This window comes from Lethenteron reissneri, chromosome 42, assembly GCF_015708825.2.
Source record: "Lethenteron reissneri isolate LAM-NWPU_2019-01 chromosome 42, ASM1570882v1, whole genome shotgun sequence".
NCBI lineage: Eukaryota > Metazoa > Chordata > Hyperoartia > Petromyzontiformes > Petromyzontidae > Lethenteron > Lethenteron reissneri.
In genome coordinates, this window is record NC_083820.1 from 1,072,749 (window position 1) to 1,090,322 (window position 17,574).

The 17,574-nt window shown below is 48.2% G+C and overlaps 1 protein-coding gene across 3 annotated transcripts in view; it reads right to left on the reverse strand.

Annotated features, from left to right (window-relative positions):
* Positions 1-17,574, reverse strand: part of LOC133353013 (CUB and sushi domain-containing protein 3-like) — a 639,938-nt gene that overhangs the window by 202,389 nt on the left and 419,975 nt on the right. For all 3 annotated transcript variants that reach the window (XM_061569078.1, XM_061569077.1, XM_061569076.1), the window contains 6 exons: positions 10,553-10,656; positions 10,014-10,126; positions 8,051-8,233; positions 7,326-7,652; positions 4,649-4,843; positions 2,332-2,470 (listed from right to left, as the gene is read on the reverse strand). In XM_061569078.1, the coding sequence (XP_061425062.1) occupies positions 2,332-2,470; positions 4,649-4,843; positions 7,326-7,652; positions 8,051-8,233; positions 10,014-10,126; positions 10,553-10,656 (1,061 nt within the window). The remainder of the gene's footprint in view (positions 1-2,331; positions 2,471-4,648; positions 4,844-7,325; positions 7,653-8,050; positions 8,234-10,013; positions 10,127-10,552; positions 10,657-17,574) is intronic.

Sequence of the window (17,574 nt, forward strand, 5' to 3'; positions counted from 1 at the left end):
AAAAGCTTTGTAGCTCATCGGATTCCCCCAGGATAAATAAAGATTCAGATTGTGATTGTGAACTACAGTATATCATTAGGCTAAATAAATACACGAAACAATTTAACGTCACATAGGCAGCAGTTCTAATTTCACTGGACCTCCTAAAGGCAGAGGTGGGTTCGTGTAAGGAGCCTGTAACCTGGCCCACGTTTACTCTTTAATCAGCAACACAACACCATCCAAAGATCTGTAACAACCGGAAGATTCACACACGTGCATTGCAATCGTCGAAGGTCTGCGTGTTTGGCAAATGCACGTTCGCACTGACAGTCAACGTCCGGGCAAAGTGAACCTGACACACGCGATTGTGAGAGGCTGACAAAAAGCGCGCCCCACCGCTTCTACGATCCACGCGAGTGAAGCGAATATTACGACGAACAGCAGAATAGATAACCTTGTCCATCATTTTTTAAAAATATAGATATCCTTCCAACTTTTGTTGAGAGGACCGCGAGGATTTGAAAATTTGGTCACAACACGGCGTGAAGGGCCACAGCGAGGATTCCTTCCTGCCACGTTGAATTGTGGATGCGCTCTTGTTGATGTCCTCGCTGTACCACACAGAGCACCGCAACGTTGGCACACACAACCTTGAAACGCAGCGAAAACGCCCGATTATCCGAGGTCGGGTCACTGTGCTCATTGGCGCGTTGAACTCGTGCGCCGGTTCTATCGCGAGCTGCAGCAAGCTCACCGAGGGCCACTGGCGGGGTGGTCGAGTAGCCACAATCGTATCGGCGGGTAAAACGGATGACCTAAAAGAAGCCATTCGCACACACGGCGACGACGACGCATTCCACGCCTTCACCTCCAGTTTACGGAGCTGAACGACGAATGCGATGTCGTATTTTAACTCGGGCGAGTTTTGCACTATCCGCGATTTTGGTTTTGCCCAGGCCATCCGCCTCCCCCGACTTCCCCTGCACAATGGAGAGTTGACTCCGATATGAATGACCCTGAGTTGTGCTGCCTGAGCTTGAGGACCGATTCAAATGACCTGTCTGGTGTGCCTCCACGAGCACTCTAATGTATGTGTTGGGGTGATTTGTTTACCTTTCTTGTATTTTGCACTGCTATCATCTTTTTGTACTTACCCCGTGCCTCGACTGGACATCTGTGAAAAAACCGCTTTATAGCTCATCGGGTTCCTCCAGGATAAATACAGATTCTGATTTTTAAACTGTTAAACTATTTTTTATTTTACCAGGTAAGGCTCACTGAGCTATGTAGCTCTTTTTCAGAAGCGAGCTGGCTATCACAAACGATAGCTCAACAAAGTGGCATATTGTTGGGTGGAAATGTATTGCAGCCAAATGCTCTAAACGCATGTTCTTACTAAATGTGGAGGGAAAACCCGGATGACCCGCAGAAAAATCCACGCGACCACGGGGAGAGAGAGACACACAAACTCCAAATATAGAGGCGTCAGAGTCGGGATCGAACCCACGACCTCCTCTATACCAGGCGAGGTAGTTAACATCATGCCTGAGGCTTTGGCCTGCTTGGTATGACTTCTACTACCCAATGCACTTCATGTTTTACCAAACCCTAATTTGACACGTAGGTTCATTTAAATATGTATTACGAGAACCTGTGAAGTTTCACAATTTGAAACCAGCATGAAAGGATAACAAAAAAATGTGCCAAAAGAATTTGCAAAGCAAAGGGCTCGGAAGACTCTCGCCCCTTCCCCTGTCATCCCTATAGCGTGTTGGTACACTTCAGGTTGGAAAAATATAAATTTGTGCAAAAAATAATATATGTTATAAATCAAGCTGAAAGAAGGAAATGGGGTGTTATAATTTTGGAAGAAGCATCCATGGAGCCCGACGAATGTTTCACACCCAAAAAAGTCTTGCCTAAATCGTCTCCATTCCATTTGAAGTTCATGGCTTACGTTAAAATCTAACGTTCAAAGAATGCACGCGATCGCACCACGTGGCGGCGAAGGGCAACGTCCCCGTGCTGACGAAGGGGCTGAAACACACTACGCGGCGAGTGTCCCCGTTGCTGATAGTAAAGCGGAAAATTTCTCATCACGAATCTGAACGAAGAAAAAACATTACCGACAAAAAAATGACCCTAAAAAAGTCCGGTGCATTCTTGCGCTGGTAAAGTAAATTAAACCACACTGTTACGCATTACTTGTGAAATAAAAATCTACAAAGGGCATACGCATATACAGCATTGCATTAAAACTTTCAATTATACATGGCCTTGGGAATAGAAAAAAAATGGGATTAATAATGACTAAACGTTATACTGGATATAAAAATGGAATGGACTTACCTCTGGAATGTAATTTTTATGGCATTCCCTTTGTTCACCTCTATGACCCATTCACAAGTGAGGGAGTCCCTGTAGGAGCTGGGCCATCCGGGGGAGAAGATGGTGCCACTGGGCGCCGTCAGATGACTTCCGCAGGGAGCTGGAATAATGATTCACGTCAAGAGCTTTAGCACGCCACTCACGGCAATATCTCAACAGCAAAATGTTGTCCCTTCACCTTCAATCATCGCCTTGGCATTTTATTTAAATAACCTCACACCAATATCAGAAATAAGGCTACGCACATAAATCACTGTCTATGATTTACAAAGGAGCATCCATTCGTATTATTTTCCTCTCCTCCTCCCATTGTTGAATTATTTAAAGTCCCATGGATGAGAAGTTTTAAATGAATTAATGCGCTACCACTTGTGTTGAATACAAAAAAAAATCACCTCTATCTGAAATACAGGATGAATTCATTGACATCTCGATCCTATTTTATACCAGAAAGACGTTATGCAATCAAAGCATACCACATTGCACCGGTGAACAAACCGCCGTTAATTTACAGTACATAATCAATAGCTGCTTATAAATACGCATTTAATTTAGAATAGATAACATGCGAGTTGACAACAAAATACCTGCACAATAAAATCACTTGACATGCCAGCGGCATCATGCTGCTGGAACACACAGCTATTATTTATGTACACGGCTTCCAAAAATAAAGACAGAATTTGTTATTATTTTTTTGTACGTGGCAATGCACGGAAAATTTTCAGCGACTTCAATGCAATGTTCCGCAGAGGCCTCTCCAAACAATGTCGGGCGTGATGGAATCTTGGCCCACCGATCGCAGCCCCTCCACGCGGAACCGCAAACACCGACAGAGGTGGCTGCTAAACGCGGCCTCGCGAGCACGGACACGCACGCCGACACAGCGTGGACGCACACGCCGACACAGCGTGGACACGCACGCCGACACAGCGTGGACACGCACGCCGACACAGCGCGGACGCGCACGCCGACACAGCGTGGACACGCACGCCGACACAGCACGGACACGCACGCCGACACAGCACGGACACGCACGCTGACACAGCGTGGACACGCACGCCGACACAGCGTGGACGCACACGCCGTGTCGGCGTGGACGAGCTCGACAGGAGACGCCACACAGGGGGCCGCCGAGAGGGAGACAGCATCGTTGTTGTTGAAGCTGTTGTGTAACGCGATTGTCGAGTTGCTAAACGCTTCAAGTGCGGCTATGTAACGTGACAAAGTTGCGATATAATGGGTTTAAAATATCTATTAAAGATATACCGTTAAAACTTTAACTTAAGCCTTGACACATTTCATGAAAGTCGTTATATATTGTATTATTCATATAGTGTATTGTAAGAGTCAAATATCCAGTTTAACAGACGATTAACAGGAGAGATGACAATTTACAAATGCAAAATGTGTTTCTTACTTGAGAACACGAACTATGTGCTGAAGGAAACTCTGAAGAGTGTGAACGTTTATAAGGTGCCGGCAATGCATGAGGAGCGCGCTTTATGGCCCCTTCTAAGGACATGCAGATGCTGTACATGAAGAGACATCTCCTAAAGAGTTACCTACATATGAGACTTCCAGATTGAGCTAAAACTCAATAGTTATCTACAGACTGGAAATATTACGAGGGTCAAGATAATTCTACGGAGATGCTCACTTAACTTTTCGCAAACGAAGTCCTGAGATTAGCGCTGCTTCCAAAGTCCTCGTGTTTAAACGCCACATTGAGCGCCGTGCTTTTTTTTACCCAGCAGGATTTGCATCGAAACTTCCACTTCAAATTGCCCTTTTTAACCCTTTGAATTGGCCGCACAGGAATCGTAGACATCCAGAGCCCGTTACGAGAGGAAGCGTAAATGTCGAGTGATCAGCCCTTCTGCAAAAGTCAGCCTTCCCAAATGGCAAGCGGGCGAATCGCCCTTTCAGTCACTTCGAGCAGAGTGGTAATAAACGTAAAAATTAGGAATTCACAGACATTTCGACATGGAACCCAACAACTTTTTTACGAGCATTTTTTTTTTTTGCTCAGAAAAAGTCCCCGTTTACGATTAATTTCAGATTAATTTACGGTCCGCAATGGAAATCCTCTTGGCGACAGATGTGGGCCGTAGACAATGCAATTTTGATAAATAAGGCGAGAACTCCATTCCAGCACGACTCTCAGTTTCACATCCGTATGCCGGTCTCTGATTTCGAGCATGGAAATGTGACATGCGCACATTAGTGGAGGAGGGATTTTGGTGAAAGCCAAATGTCTAACGAAGCGCAAAATTACCTTCACACTTGGGTATGGTTGAGCTCCAGTGTATATTCCCGTCCTGCAGCACGCAGGTGATGCTCTCGTAGCCCTGTGTCCGCATGAATCCGTTCTCGCACACGAAGAAGACGGACTTGCCGAGTGTAAAGCTGTCTCCAAAGCGGCGGCTGTTGATGGGAATTCCAGGGTCGTGGCATTCGTTGTAACCAAAGGCTGCAGTGAATGAAATGTGAAGCATTCCAGGGGAAAGAAATTGAAAAAACGGAGCAGATTTATCTCCGTTTGTATTCTTATTGAGATATATTCATACACGATTGTGGTAAATAACAATAGGTCATATATCAATAAGCATATGCATTGAAATGTAACTGTAAAAAAGACAGCTAAAAACTAAATCCACTCCGTATTATTCGGGGTGATTGGGGGACGTTTTGCCCAGATACAATAAAAACACAAACAATGCAAAACATATGTACGATAGGATTTAAGCGTGCACTCATCATTGTTTAATATTATTGTTTGCTGACGTTTCGCGTGTGAAGACGTAAAACGTGTCGGTTTTTAATGTTTCTTAAAGTAATCGGTTTACTCGAAGACATTTGTGATCTCCTGGGTACAAGCGATGAGCAGTTAATAATTAAACCAGTCACTTAAAGACATCACTTTTACTTTTCCCCCCGAAAACGGTGAATCAACAACCTGGTTAATTCCTCCATAGATAACTGGGGGTTAGCCGTAAAATGTTATGTTACATCAATACAGTGCGTCGAACGTAAGTACACAGTGGGGATCTTAAATCACGAGCAAGGGTTTGTTTTAAATAATGTCAAAGTATCACCCTTTCCAAATGCCAAGAGCGAAAATTCTAACGGGGCCTTTAAATCACCCATGAATGGGCCCACAATCCCAACGTTGCTGCCGTCACCATCAGAAGCAATCGATCCGTTCACCCTGCTGGAATGAAAGCCTCCCCCCGATCCACGCAACAGCCTCACGATCCCCGCCATGCAACAGTTCCACCTTGCAACATCGGTGGGGGGGGGGGGGGGGCGAGCTCATTTCATTGTTCCAGCTCGTCGGCGGACTGCCCCAACCACCCCGCTCCCACCACGCTTCACTTCTGTCGGGTCCCCAGCCGTTAACCGTTGCCCACCGGGCACCGTCGCTTCGAGCGATGGGGGTACTGCCCAAGGCCACTGATTTTTTTTTCTGACCGTTCACTAAGCCAGTGGCTCTCAACCCCTGTTTTTTGGCTATTGTGACCCCCCTTTGTTGAATTTTGTTTCTACCGAGTACCGCCTTGCCTGACCCAACATGGTTCTGCGAAATAAATGTGTGAATTGTAAGTGTGACTGCATTAACCGATGTACTCGCCCGTATTCTTATACAAAGTAAATGCCAGCAACAAAAACATTTTTTAGTGCACTTACTTTATACTTAGAAAATGCTCAAGGTTCTTAATGTTTTGAGATTTCTATAAATGTGTGGGTTGGGAAATATATGTACTTCGTATATCTCCTGAAGGGCCACACATTTTAAAATACTGTAACCGCTATTCATTATGGAGGCACTTTCACATTTTTATGCAGCGGCTTGAATAATGTGGCTCTTGGAAATGTAATACCCACCAACGTGTGTGTGTGTGCGTGCGTGTGTGCAATGCTATGTCCGGACGTGGAAATTTACTGCCAGCAAAATTAAGCCACGAGCTGCGTAGCTCATTACGTTATCTCACGTATGTAAATAAAACGCCGGTGTGAAACAATGCATTCCTAATGCTTGCTGTGACTCAAGCCGCCCGGTGACCGCATTCCAAATCGCCACTGGCGGCTGAATTGAGAAAGAAGCAACAGTGGGGTAGTTGGAAGTGAAGAGGGTTGCTATTTTTTTTTTTCTCTTGGCCACTGTGGGGTGCACGGTCAGTTTGGTTTCAGAATAGCAGCCTCCGTCCGCCGATTGTGCATACGATAGCGATCCAATTAAGATTGGCTCCCATCGTGATTGGCCGATCTGGTTGTGTCCTATCGGCCAGTCAGCAAAGGCAGGCCTTGCTAAGTTTTCTTACCGGTTGTTTTGTGTTATTTAAGCTTGTTGACTCCAGGAAAGCTCCACCGAGTCTCATGTACCCTAGTCCCCTGGTTAAGTGACATCGGTTAACGTTTTTTTCGGTTAACGTTTCGCCTCCCAAAGGACCCTACGGTTTCGACTTAACGTTAACATTATGATTAACGGTCACGTGTTTACATTATTCACGCGGGCGCCGAATTTCGGCCAATCCGAGTGCTCCTAAAGTGGGGTTGAGCCACGCCCTCAGCCACTCAGCGACTCCCATTTATGAGCGTTTAGACCTCGACTGGCTTTGTTTACATTGTAACGTCTTCTGTTTTGGCAGTGGAAACAGCTCTCTTGCACTATATTTGATTAACAATCATTTCGGTTCACAGTAATTTTCGTGGAATGGATTAAAAACTTTATCCGAAGGACAACTTTTTAACAATATTTAAGTTGCATAATTTCACTGTTCACTTGACGAATTTCGGCAAATTGGGACGATGACCCCGGTATGCACGATTGACACCGGTACAATTGACCCTGGCACTATTGACCCCGTGTCTCAAGAGCTAAACTGTGAGCAAAGAGGGTGAGGGGGCCCCGACAAAGCATGAAGACTGAGTGCGTGAGCGAGCGAACTCACTGTTGTAGGTGATGTTGAAGCCACGGCCGGACATGGAGTGGTCCGTGTGGAACTCGAGGCGTGCGACGTGCCCGCTGCTGGACAGGTGCGACGGGACGGCGCTCCCCGTGAACGTGCCCAGGATGTCGCCCTCCTCCTCCTCGCCGTCGCGGACGGTCAGGAAGTCGAACGGGGTCTCCACGTCGAAGTCGTTGAACGTGATGTGGATGCGGCTGTTGGGCTCGGTGATGATGAGCCAGACGCAGTTGAGGTATCCCCCGTAGCCGTCCGGGTAGTTGGGAGAAAGTACGATGCCAACCGGCGCGGTGTAGTTGAAGAAGCACGAAACTGAAAGGTGAGAAATGGAGTAGTGGGTTTCATAGGTCACCTACACAATCCTTGACCTGCATACAGGATTAAAATAAAGAAAGTATAATATGTCTACTTAAAATAAAATAAAAACCTAACACATTTGTGTCCGTGCAAGTTAAAACATATATCACAGGCGACATTTCAGGCAATGGCCCTTCTACGTTGCACGTCAATAGAGGTCAGAGAGAGACCGTGGATTAGAGTCGGATGCTGCCCTTAACACCACGGGCCCCTATTTGAATCTCTGTTAAAAAGGGGTTTCTGATGAACAGTTTAATTTGCATTTTCATATGAATAGTTACCTATTGGTAGCGTGCAATACTTCAAATACAGTGGGCATTTAGAATTGACCGCAAAGTTAACTTGAAACGTACATATGCACTTGGGCATGTTGGCTGTCCATTGGTTATTGCTCTGACAGGCAATGCTCTTCTCTCCCACCAGCTCAAACGCCGGGTGGCACTCGAATGTCAGCCGGTCGCCGTGCACAAAGGACGAGCCCTCTCGTCGCCCGTAGGCCGGAGTTCCGGGGTCTCCACAGGTGCCCTTCTCAATTTCTGCAAAGCAAACGAAAGTTTCACCCCTGAAACAGCCGCTCAGACAAGTTCTCCCCCCCGCACCTCCCATTCGCACGGTTGGCTACGTACGGTGCGAAGGAAGTTCAATGTACATTTATTTCCGTCAGAATGTTTTACCTTCAAGAACCTGTGCATAATCATTCCTGCATTCGTTGCACAATGAGAGCAATGTGCGCATCACAATGCAGCAATGTTTGAGTTTCACCTGCAACCACTTCATACCTGAAGTTCTCTGTCTCTCACTGGCAGCAAAAGTCATGAATATCTCACACTGGCCACCTCATCTTGACGCTTGGGCTCAATGCATGTTATTTTTTTGTTTACCCAGAAAAGCCTGACTGAGTCTAGCCTCTATTCAGAGGAGGGTCTTGCCAAGTTTTCTCCGGAGGAGGAGATGTTGCTGTGTGTCATGCCGATTGAGTCATTCGCAGGTGAGTTTCTTTTCCAATATCGGTAACGTTGTGTGCCTGTTTCTGCTGTGCGAGTAAACCCATGTGGAACATGGGCAGAGAATGACACCCAAGTCGAGAATCACGTCCAGGCCCTTCTTGCTGCGAGGCACACGTGTTACCACTACGCTGCCACCCTCTCGCTAATGTATGCACATCTGTAATAAATTATTCCAGCACTTTGCTCTTGTACCGAGCGCTATAAAGTGGTGCACATTGAGACTCGGGCACTGATAGCAGCTCGCTAGGAAGAGGCCACATTTACTGTACATCGATAATCCAAGTCCCCTTTCAGGTCATGTATGTAACATCTCCATCTCCGTATATATAAAATGCACAGTTGTGATTATGTGTCTGTTCAAAATGTTTAGCGTACTTCCTGACATGCAACAAACTTGAAATTTGCCATGTGGGTACTTTCCAGACTGTACACCATGCAAACATTATAAAAATACACTTCATTTTTTTTTGGGGGAGGGGGGGGGCTCAATAATGCATATATTTTTTGCACGGCAAGTGAACTGTGACGTCACCATCTGTCACGTGACCCGTGCACGTGGAAGCGTAACGCATTGTAGTGTAGTGGTTAGCGCGCTGCGCCACGAACCCGGCGGACTCGAGTTCGATTCCCGCTCACGGCCACCACCGGTGACGATTATTTGAACCGGTCCTGGGCCTCCCCTAGGTCGACTCAGCCTCAAACGAGTAACTGGTCTGCTGTGTGAACATCGCCACTGGGGGGACAAAGGCGGTCGGGCGTGGCGCTGTCACCCACCCCCTCGTAGTATATATATCCTCAAAAAATATTGAAGGTAACATGAAGTTGCTAACCTCAAAAACAGTTGGTTAGCGTGTACCATTGTACAAGTTATTTTGACGACTAATATTAATTTAAAACAAATGACGAATGAACAATTTTATTTTGCCAGGTAAGGCCCACTGAACGTTACAGCTCTCTTTCCGAAGCGGCTTCGCTACAAATGATAGCTCAACAAAGTGGGTTTATCATCACGTGATAATTTATAGCAGCCAAATTCTCTAAACGCATATTTCTAAATGCGGATGAAAAAATAGAAGGCCCCAGAAGACAAATCCACGCGACCACGGGGAGAGAGAGGACATGCAAACTCCAAATATGAAGGCGGTACGGGTTGAGATTTGAACCCACGTCCTCCTGTATACCAGGGGAGGGAGATAACATCTCACCACCGAGACCACTGTCTGGAAATGAGAATACAATTTGTTCTGAAATGTCAACAACATCCAGACATATAGTAAACAACGGGTAAACATATTCCCAATGTACTTACCTTGATAATTAATCTTAAAGCCCAGTGAGCCAATAGTTTCATCCGTCTGCAAATATATCCACAGGTGACCGCTAATGCTCACTATAAGGTCAGGTACTTCGCCTCCTGAAAGACTGGGATTGAACACAGAGACATAATGCACGTCGTTGACTCATAGCATAGTGCCACACGCACACACAAGTATACATTTAAATATTGTGTTTGTAACATTACTTATGCAGACAAGGACATGCAATTATACTTCTACTGCTTAAATGCTGCGAAATTTCAAAGCGCCAAAGCGGCGCTGTACGCATCACACATTCTACAGCGTCTTTGAGAAGCAATTTGCAAGAAATGACACGGTATGAAAATAACACGTCTTGTTGTTATTGGAAAAGTTTTTCGTTTGAATTGTGTACTCTGAACCATTCCACCCCAAGACCAAATGTGTGGATGTACCAACTTCCATTTTTTAACGGTAAAGTTTTGACGCCGGTTGTTAAATACTTTGGAAGGCGCGGCTCCGGTGAACGTCCGTGCGTCGTTCGAGGTCTTACACGTTGAGGACGGATCTGGGATCCCCCGGCTCATCTCCATCACCGATGACCAACGAATCGTAACCTTTCTCCAAGTCGAATTCTTCAAACTGGAGTTGGATAACCTGGGACAAGTAGGGCAGCAGAAGGCAGTGACTACAAGCACACCGAGTCGCACTGAAACCTCTGGAAACATAGAAATACCGTGTTGGATCTTGCACTTCCCAGCCCCGGCATTGTGCTGTACTCGGTGTTGAGCAGGCCACTTCTCCCCCACTCCCGCTACCCCCACCCTCTCTATCTCTTCTCCCTGGCACCCCCCCCTCTCTTACCTATATACAGCCTCTTGTTACCAGCAGTCTCCACTTGCCCGCTTCAACAATTGTGTCTTGCTGTGGTTGTTCCACCCGATGACGGACGCTTGTGTTGCGCCCGAAACGTCGTGATTTAATTTATTTTATATTTTATACCTACGTGACTTTACCGAATGAACCAAATAGTATGGATCCCTGCAGTCCCGATAAGTTCAAATCTAGAAAGAAATAATGTATTACGTTTGACGTGTGCTTGCAGGCTACATTGGTTTGTGAAATACAGCCTGTTCTCTTATCATGCATAGTTTCCATAACACAAATTGGTTATAACGCGATGAATGTACGAGGGAACACATTTTTTATAACGCGGATGCGGATTGGATAGAACGGGACGACGTCACACGAGTAGGACTAAGCGGCTCATACGGCTGCCTCGGCGTAGCATCGCACAAGGCAGTGGGATGCTGCTGGATGCTTCTAGATGCTACCCACGCGCCTCAGTCTGTGTTCGGCCTGCGCACGCGTCTCACGTGTTATCGCGGACTGTGCTTTACCCCATTTTACTCATTATTTTTCCATAACGCGGTGTTCTTTAGGAACGCAACCACTGCCGCGTTATAGAAGAACAATACTGTATTGTAAATCCTCGCGAAGCTGGGGAATTGGGGTAAGCTGGTCAGGTTACTGAAATAAATCAATGAAGAAAGATATCATAGCAATATAAACAAAATAAATCTGACAACGCTCTCCTGCACGCGGTAGGATATCGTGTTGCGCATGTGCAGTGGCAAGTATAACAAAGCCACTCAGAACACCACACTCGGGTCACGGGTCCCTGCGTCGCCTGCGTATTTATTGTGCAATGGGGCAAACAGTTGCATGCGGGTCCTGGCGTGGTGCTCGATTGAGCGGGGAGCGGTAGCACAGCAGTCAGCAAGCCGCGCTACGAACCCGGCGACCCGAGTTCGATTCCTGCTCACGGCCAACACCGGCGACGGTTATCTGAATCGGTCCTTGGCCTTCCCTAGGTCGACTCAGCCTCAAATGAGTACCCAGTTTGATGTGTAAACATCGCCACTGGGGAGACAAAAGCGGCCGGACGTGGTGTTGGCCACCCACCCCCTCCCTTACCGTGCCGGCCTTCATAGGTGCTACTCGCCAACGGCACTTGCCCCAACAGTCTGCTGCAGGCTACACGGGGGATCTTTGCCTTTGGTGCTGCGAGTGTGGTCCCAGGAGAGGCGGCGTGGCCCCCTTGTCAGGGGGCGGTGAAGATGCCCGAGGCGAGGCAGGGGGCGAGCCGCGCCACGTGCTCAGCAAATGTTGGGAGGTCTGCCCCGACTTGTCACGCGTGTGACCGCAATAACCGGCCGGAAAAGATGGTCCTCAAGGTCACGCTCTGTGATATATCCTGCCGTGTGGAATTTAAATAATTGATCCAATATCAAAGTTGTTTGAGAATGTGCTGGGGGTATAATTTATTAAAACTATCATTTGATTTTAAATGCATGGCACGCGCGTGTTATTTAAATATAACCTACTCCAGTATCAGCGGTCTAACACAAAGCAACTGTTAAATAAATAAATGACAAGCTATCAAGTTGAGAGCTAATTAGCATTGATTACATAATTAACTGCCATTGGGGAAATAGAAACATCACAAATACCAGATGAGCATAAAATATTTACCTAGCCTCCAATATGTCGCAAGTCACAACGACGCCGCTCAAGTTGGTTAACGCAATCGTGGTAAACATGATTTTTTTTCTGTAAAACGCGTGCTGCGCTATTTAAACACAATAATTATTCCTTTAAACCATTTGAACGCGGGAAAATTATTTGGCCCCAATCCTTGAGCTGGCGGTGCAGCCACACGGTGTCAACGTAGGCCCCTTCATCGATCCACTGCTGTCCTGTGGGTTTGGCAATACTTCACCCACGCTTGCGCTGCATGCATTCCACAGGAACCACTTGGAGAATATTTGTTTTCATAGGGAACCGACGAGCAGAGGCAGCGAAGCGAGGGAGACTGGGGGAGTTCATGCAGACAAATCGTGACGCAGTGCCTCACGAAACGCGCCCAACACCTTCAGGCAGCCGATTGTTCACGGACTGTTCATGGGAACGTGCAAGCTCCTGAATGCCCAGAACCAGGCCCGGCTCCAGCTGCCCCTCGATAGGGGGGGGGGGCAGTCTATTCGTTATGTGGGGGCTGGGGCGGCCATCATAACAGCGTTCCGCCGATAAGGAGAGTGAACTTTGGGTGGCGCTAAAAGGGACGTGCGGTGGTGCCGAGCCCCCACCCGGAGCCGGGCCCCCACCCCAATGTCACAAGAGACGTGGGAAGATACACGGCGTGTGTGGGCGACTTCCGTGAAACAAACCGGGTTGTCACGCAGGGGTGTGGTGTGCGGGTTACGGGTGCACAGCGCAGGTGAATTGTGTGTCGTGGGCTTCTTCTGTGCTCCCCACGTCTATGATCCCCGTCGTCGCCAACCCGCACTGACCGGCGGCGTGGTACGGCGAGGCACACCGTGTGGTCAAATAACCCCAACGACCGTTTGAGCAGGACATGGGATTTGTGTTCACAGTGAAGAAGCCACAGGTACAGACAGGAAACCCCAATGGGAATGACAGCAACAGCAGCAAATAGCAAGTTGCCTTGGGAGCTTAAGGACGTGGTTCTTAACCAGGGCTGCACCATGCACCCCCTGGGGGTGCGGGATATGGCCAGATTTTATTAGAAGGCAATTAATCGAAACACAAATTAAGTACAGGCACGTAAGTACAACTACTTTGTTGCATCAAACCATGTGTATTTATGATGTTTTTTTTAATGATTGAGAACCAAAGGGGTGCAAGTCTGGCAGTAAAGGTTGAGAACCACTGGCTTGAGGCGATGCTTCGGGATGAGAGAGGGCCACTGGCGAGGATGGTCACGTCGAGGGGGTGGCCAGGGTGGGAAGGCAGCGAGGAATGAGTTTGGGTTGACAGAGCATCAAGGATGAAATGAAAAACACTCTCCTGAGGTTGCGGGTGATTGAAGCGACGTATATAGTGACAGGCAGAGGGGGCAGGCAGCGGCAGGACAAGGTAGCCGGGGGCAGCGAAGTAAGACTCCAGGGCTGCCATTCCCCAGTTTGACTTTTTTTTTCTTTCCCAGAGACATCGGCGGGCGAGTTGTTCACATCCACAATATATATTTCTTGGGTTAGAGCACGTAAATATAAAGAAACCTATATTATGGATGATATTGGTCGCGAAAGCCTACGTGTTAAAATGAGTTGTTCACACTGGGAAAACGAATGGAGTCGAGGAGGGAGGCCGAGGGGTGCTGTGGACGGCAGCAGCGGGTGACAGGTGTAATGACAGGGTGCCACCTGTCGGCCTGGAAGGGTAATCACGGGCATGGGCAAGGTTATGTAACAATTAATCAGTCGAGGGGGCGTATCTGGGTTAAAGGTAAAAGGTGGGGTTAGTCGGTAAGCTCCGGGAACCTGCCCGAAGGTTCTGGAAGAGGGCGTGGTCAGAAGGCGGGCCTGGCCACGCCGAGAGGTATATAATAAGGGGGATGGAACCGAGGGTTCAGGGTTGTTGCGGAGTCCCGGGTCCTGGCTGCGTCGCTGCTCGCCGTCTTCTCTCTCCGTCGTCCGGCCGCGTGGAAGATCTTCCGCACGGCTCCCATCGCCGTCATCGTCACGCTAGTCAGTCAGCTGCGTGGTTGGATGAAGGCGATGGCACTATGAAGAGAGGTCAGCTGTACGTAGCTAGAGACGTATATATATTACCCAGTGTTGTGCCCAGCGAGAGGAGACGTATATTCTATATGTATCGGCCTGTGTTGTGCCCAGTGTGAGAATAAATAAGAAGCCCTCTACACAACGCGTCTCGGAAGCCGCTCACTACACAGGGACTGAGGCGGGGCGAGTAGGCCCGGCGGGGGGGGGGGGGGTTCCTCGGGATGTCAGCGATGATGGCGGCGGCGGCAGCATCTCGAGTGGTTGGGGAATGGCGGCAGAACAAATGGAGGCATTGGCGATGCCTGGTGGATGTAGGCCGCCAAGGGGTTTACGGGCAGCGAGCACGGGTTGATGAGCTCCACATTGGCTACTGTGTTGCCTTGTAACAGGGCAGAGGCAAACACACATTTCTACACACAATGATCATGGATATCTAAGTCATGACACTTCTGACTTCTCCCAGCTGCTCTCATTATACAACCTTAGGGATTATTTTACTACCTAATTTAAGAGTGCAGAACCAGGATATATACTCTAATAGCCTTACGATGGTAAACGTTCCGATACAACGGACTGCTCTACCCGAGGGCAGGTACCGCATTCAAGAGATGCCAAAGATGTGAGTCAGCTCCATGACTCACGACCCAAATCTCGTTGGGACTCCAGCTATGCCATGTGAACATCGCCCGCACTGGGAATTTAAGGACACAGACGGAAAATAATGTATATCGGTGCGTGTATGGTACTGCCCTGCATTACAGAACTCATTTCATATTATTAAATCGTCTCCGTTTATATCGCTGGATATTCTGGCACGTGTCACATTAGCACTGTCAGCCAGATTGGCATTTACCAATCAGCCTCAACAGATGTTGACTTGCCGCTTGCCGTCGCCGCTGCTGCCGCTACGACGACAGGCACAACGCTTGACAGGCTGAGAGGTGTCAGCCAGTGCAGAAAAGCAGGGCCCAGTGGATGCAATGCATCACTAATCGTGCGTGCCGCTGTGTCAAAGAGTTGGGCTACTCTTTTGAAATAAGAAACCCCCCCCATGGCTGCCACACGTGAATCATTTGTAAGTGCAAGGTACATATGGATCAATGTAATTTTAACCTGCCTCATATTCACGTTTTATTACCCCACCTGCGTCTAACACTCACCCTTAACTTGACGCACTGCATTGCAACCGTTTGCCCGTGTTCCCATATTCACCGAGGGGAATACATGCACTTCTTAGGTGAAACTGAGGCAGACATTTCAGGCTTCATGGATTAGCCAGCTGAGAAGACAGGCAGATGGACCACCTGTGCTCTCCACTGTGTCACCTTGCAGGGTTGCCCACCACAAACATACATTTACACAAAGACAAACATCCCCCGTGTGGCCTCAACGGGCTGTTGGGGAAAATCCTGCAATCGAGCACCTAAGCAGGCCGGCACTATGGCACACGAGGGGGTGGGTGGCCAGCACCACGCCCGGCCGCCTTTGTTTCCCCGTTGGCGATGTTTACATACCGCACCAGGTACTTATTTGAGGCTGAGTCGACCTAGGGGAGCCCCATGACCGGTTCAGACAATCGTCACGGGTGTTGGCCTTGAGCGGGAATCGAACTCGTCTCGTCAGGTTCGTAGCGCAGCACGCGAATCGCGACACCACCGCGCCGCGCTACATTCACGCACACACACGCACACACACGCACAGACATACACGACACAGACCACCTTGTAGTCCGAGAAGCTATTGACACAAGTCACGGGGTGGTGAAGCCACTGCCGGAGTAGTCAGATAAGTATGTAGAAAGTTCCAATTCAGGTAGGAATGTGACACCCACCACAGTGGCCAATGGGAGCTCTGTATTCGGTGCGTGGGGCTTGTAACGCCTCCCTTGAGTATTGCCGGCCACTTGAAATGTTCTAAACGCTCGCTGGAGATGGAATGATGATATTCAGGGGGCTAGGTCGGCAACCACCTGCAGATCCAATTGACCGGTTTGGCTCCTGTTACCGAGAGGGGTGGAACTTCCTCTTCAGGAAAGAAACCACAGGGGAGGGGGTTCTTCTGCTGAATAAATAATGGAGACCTGCAAGCATGGCCGTAAGGTCCGGGAGGGCGCGAGTTGCAGGATGGTGGCGGCTCACCGCTCTGAGGCAAGGAGGTGAGGAATAACGACGGTTACCTCTGCCCCACACAACAGATGCGGAGGGATGCAAGCGTGGGCTGATGAGCCAGATGCCTTCTATGACTTTTTTGTCCCAGGCATTCACTTAAATGGCCCCTTGTGTTAGCCATTTAATTACGTGGATTCATTACATGAATGGGTCACGATGTTAACACATGCGCTGGAGTGATTGGAAGGCGTGGTCCGGAGCAGCCCAACAATAAAGACAAGTCATAGAGATTTCTGCGCGGCTTGTAATTGCCAACATGGCTGCGACCCATCACCAGTGCATCCACGCGACATTGCGGAGTGGAGGGGGGGGAAATTAAAGTTTGAACATCTTCTGGAATATTTAGCGATGCAGCGGCAAGTGTAAGCCTTTACACAGGGGACCGACTGTGCAGTTGATCTGTACACGTACTGGTGGTCGCTGATCATCTGCAAAATGTACCTGCTGCTCTTCCATTGGTTGAGGCGGCATCCGAGAAGCCCTTTCAGAATCTTTGTTTCATCAAAATCATAATTTGTATGAAGACTGGCGGAATCCATTCAGCTATGAGGCTCTTTTTTTAGAAATGTCCAGTCGATAATTTCGCAGATTATCAGCAACCATTAGGTACACAGATCAGCTAAAACTAACTAAACAATTTTTTTTATTTTACCAGGTAAACTGAGCTGTACAGCTCTCTTTCAGAAGCGACCTGGCCACAAATGACAGCTCAACGAAGCGGCTTATCACGTGGAACTGTAAAGGAGCTAAACACTCTAAACGCTTGTTTCTAATTGTGGCGGGAAAACCCGGAGGACTCGGAGAAAAATCCAAGCGACCAC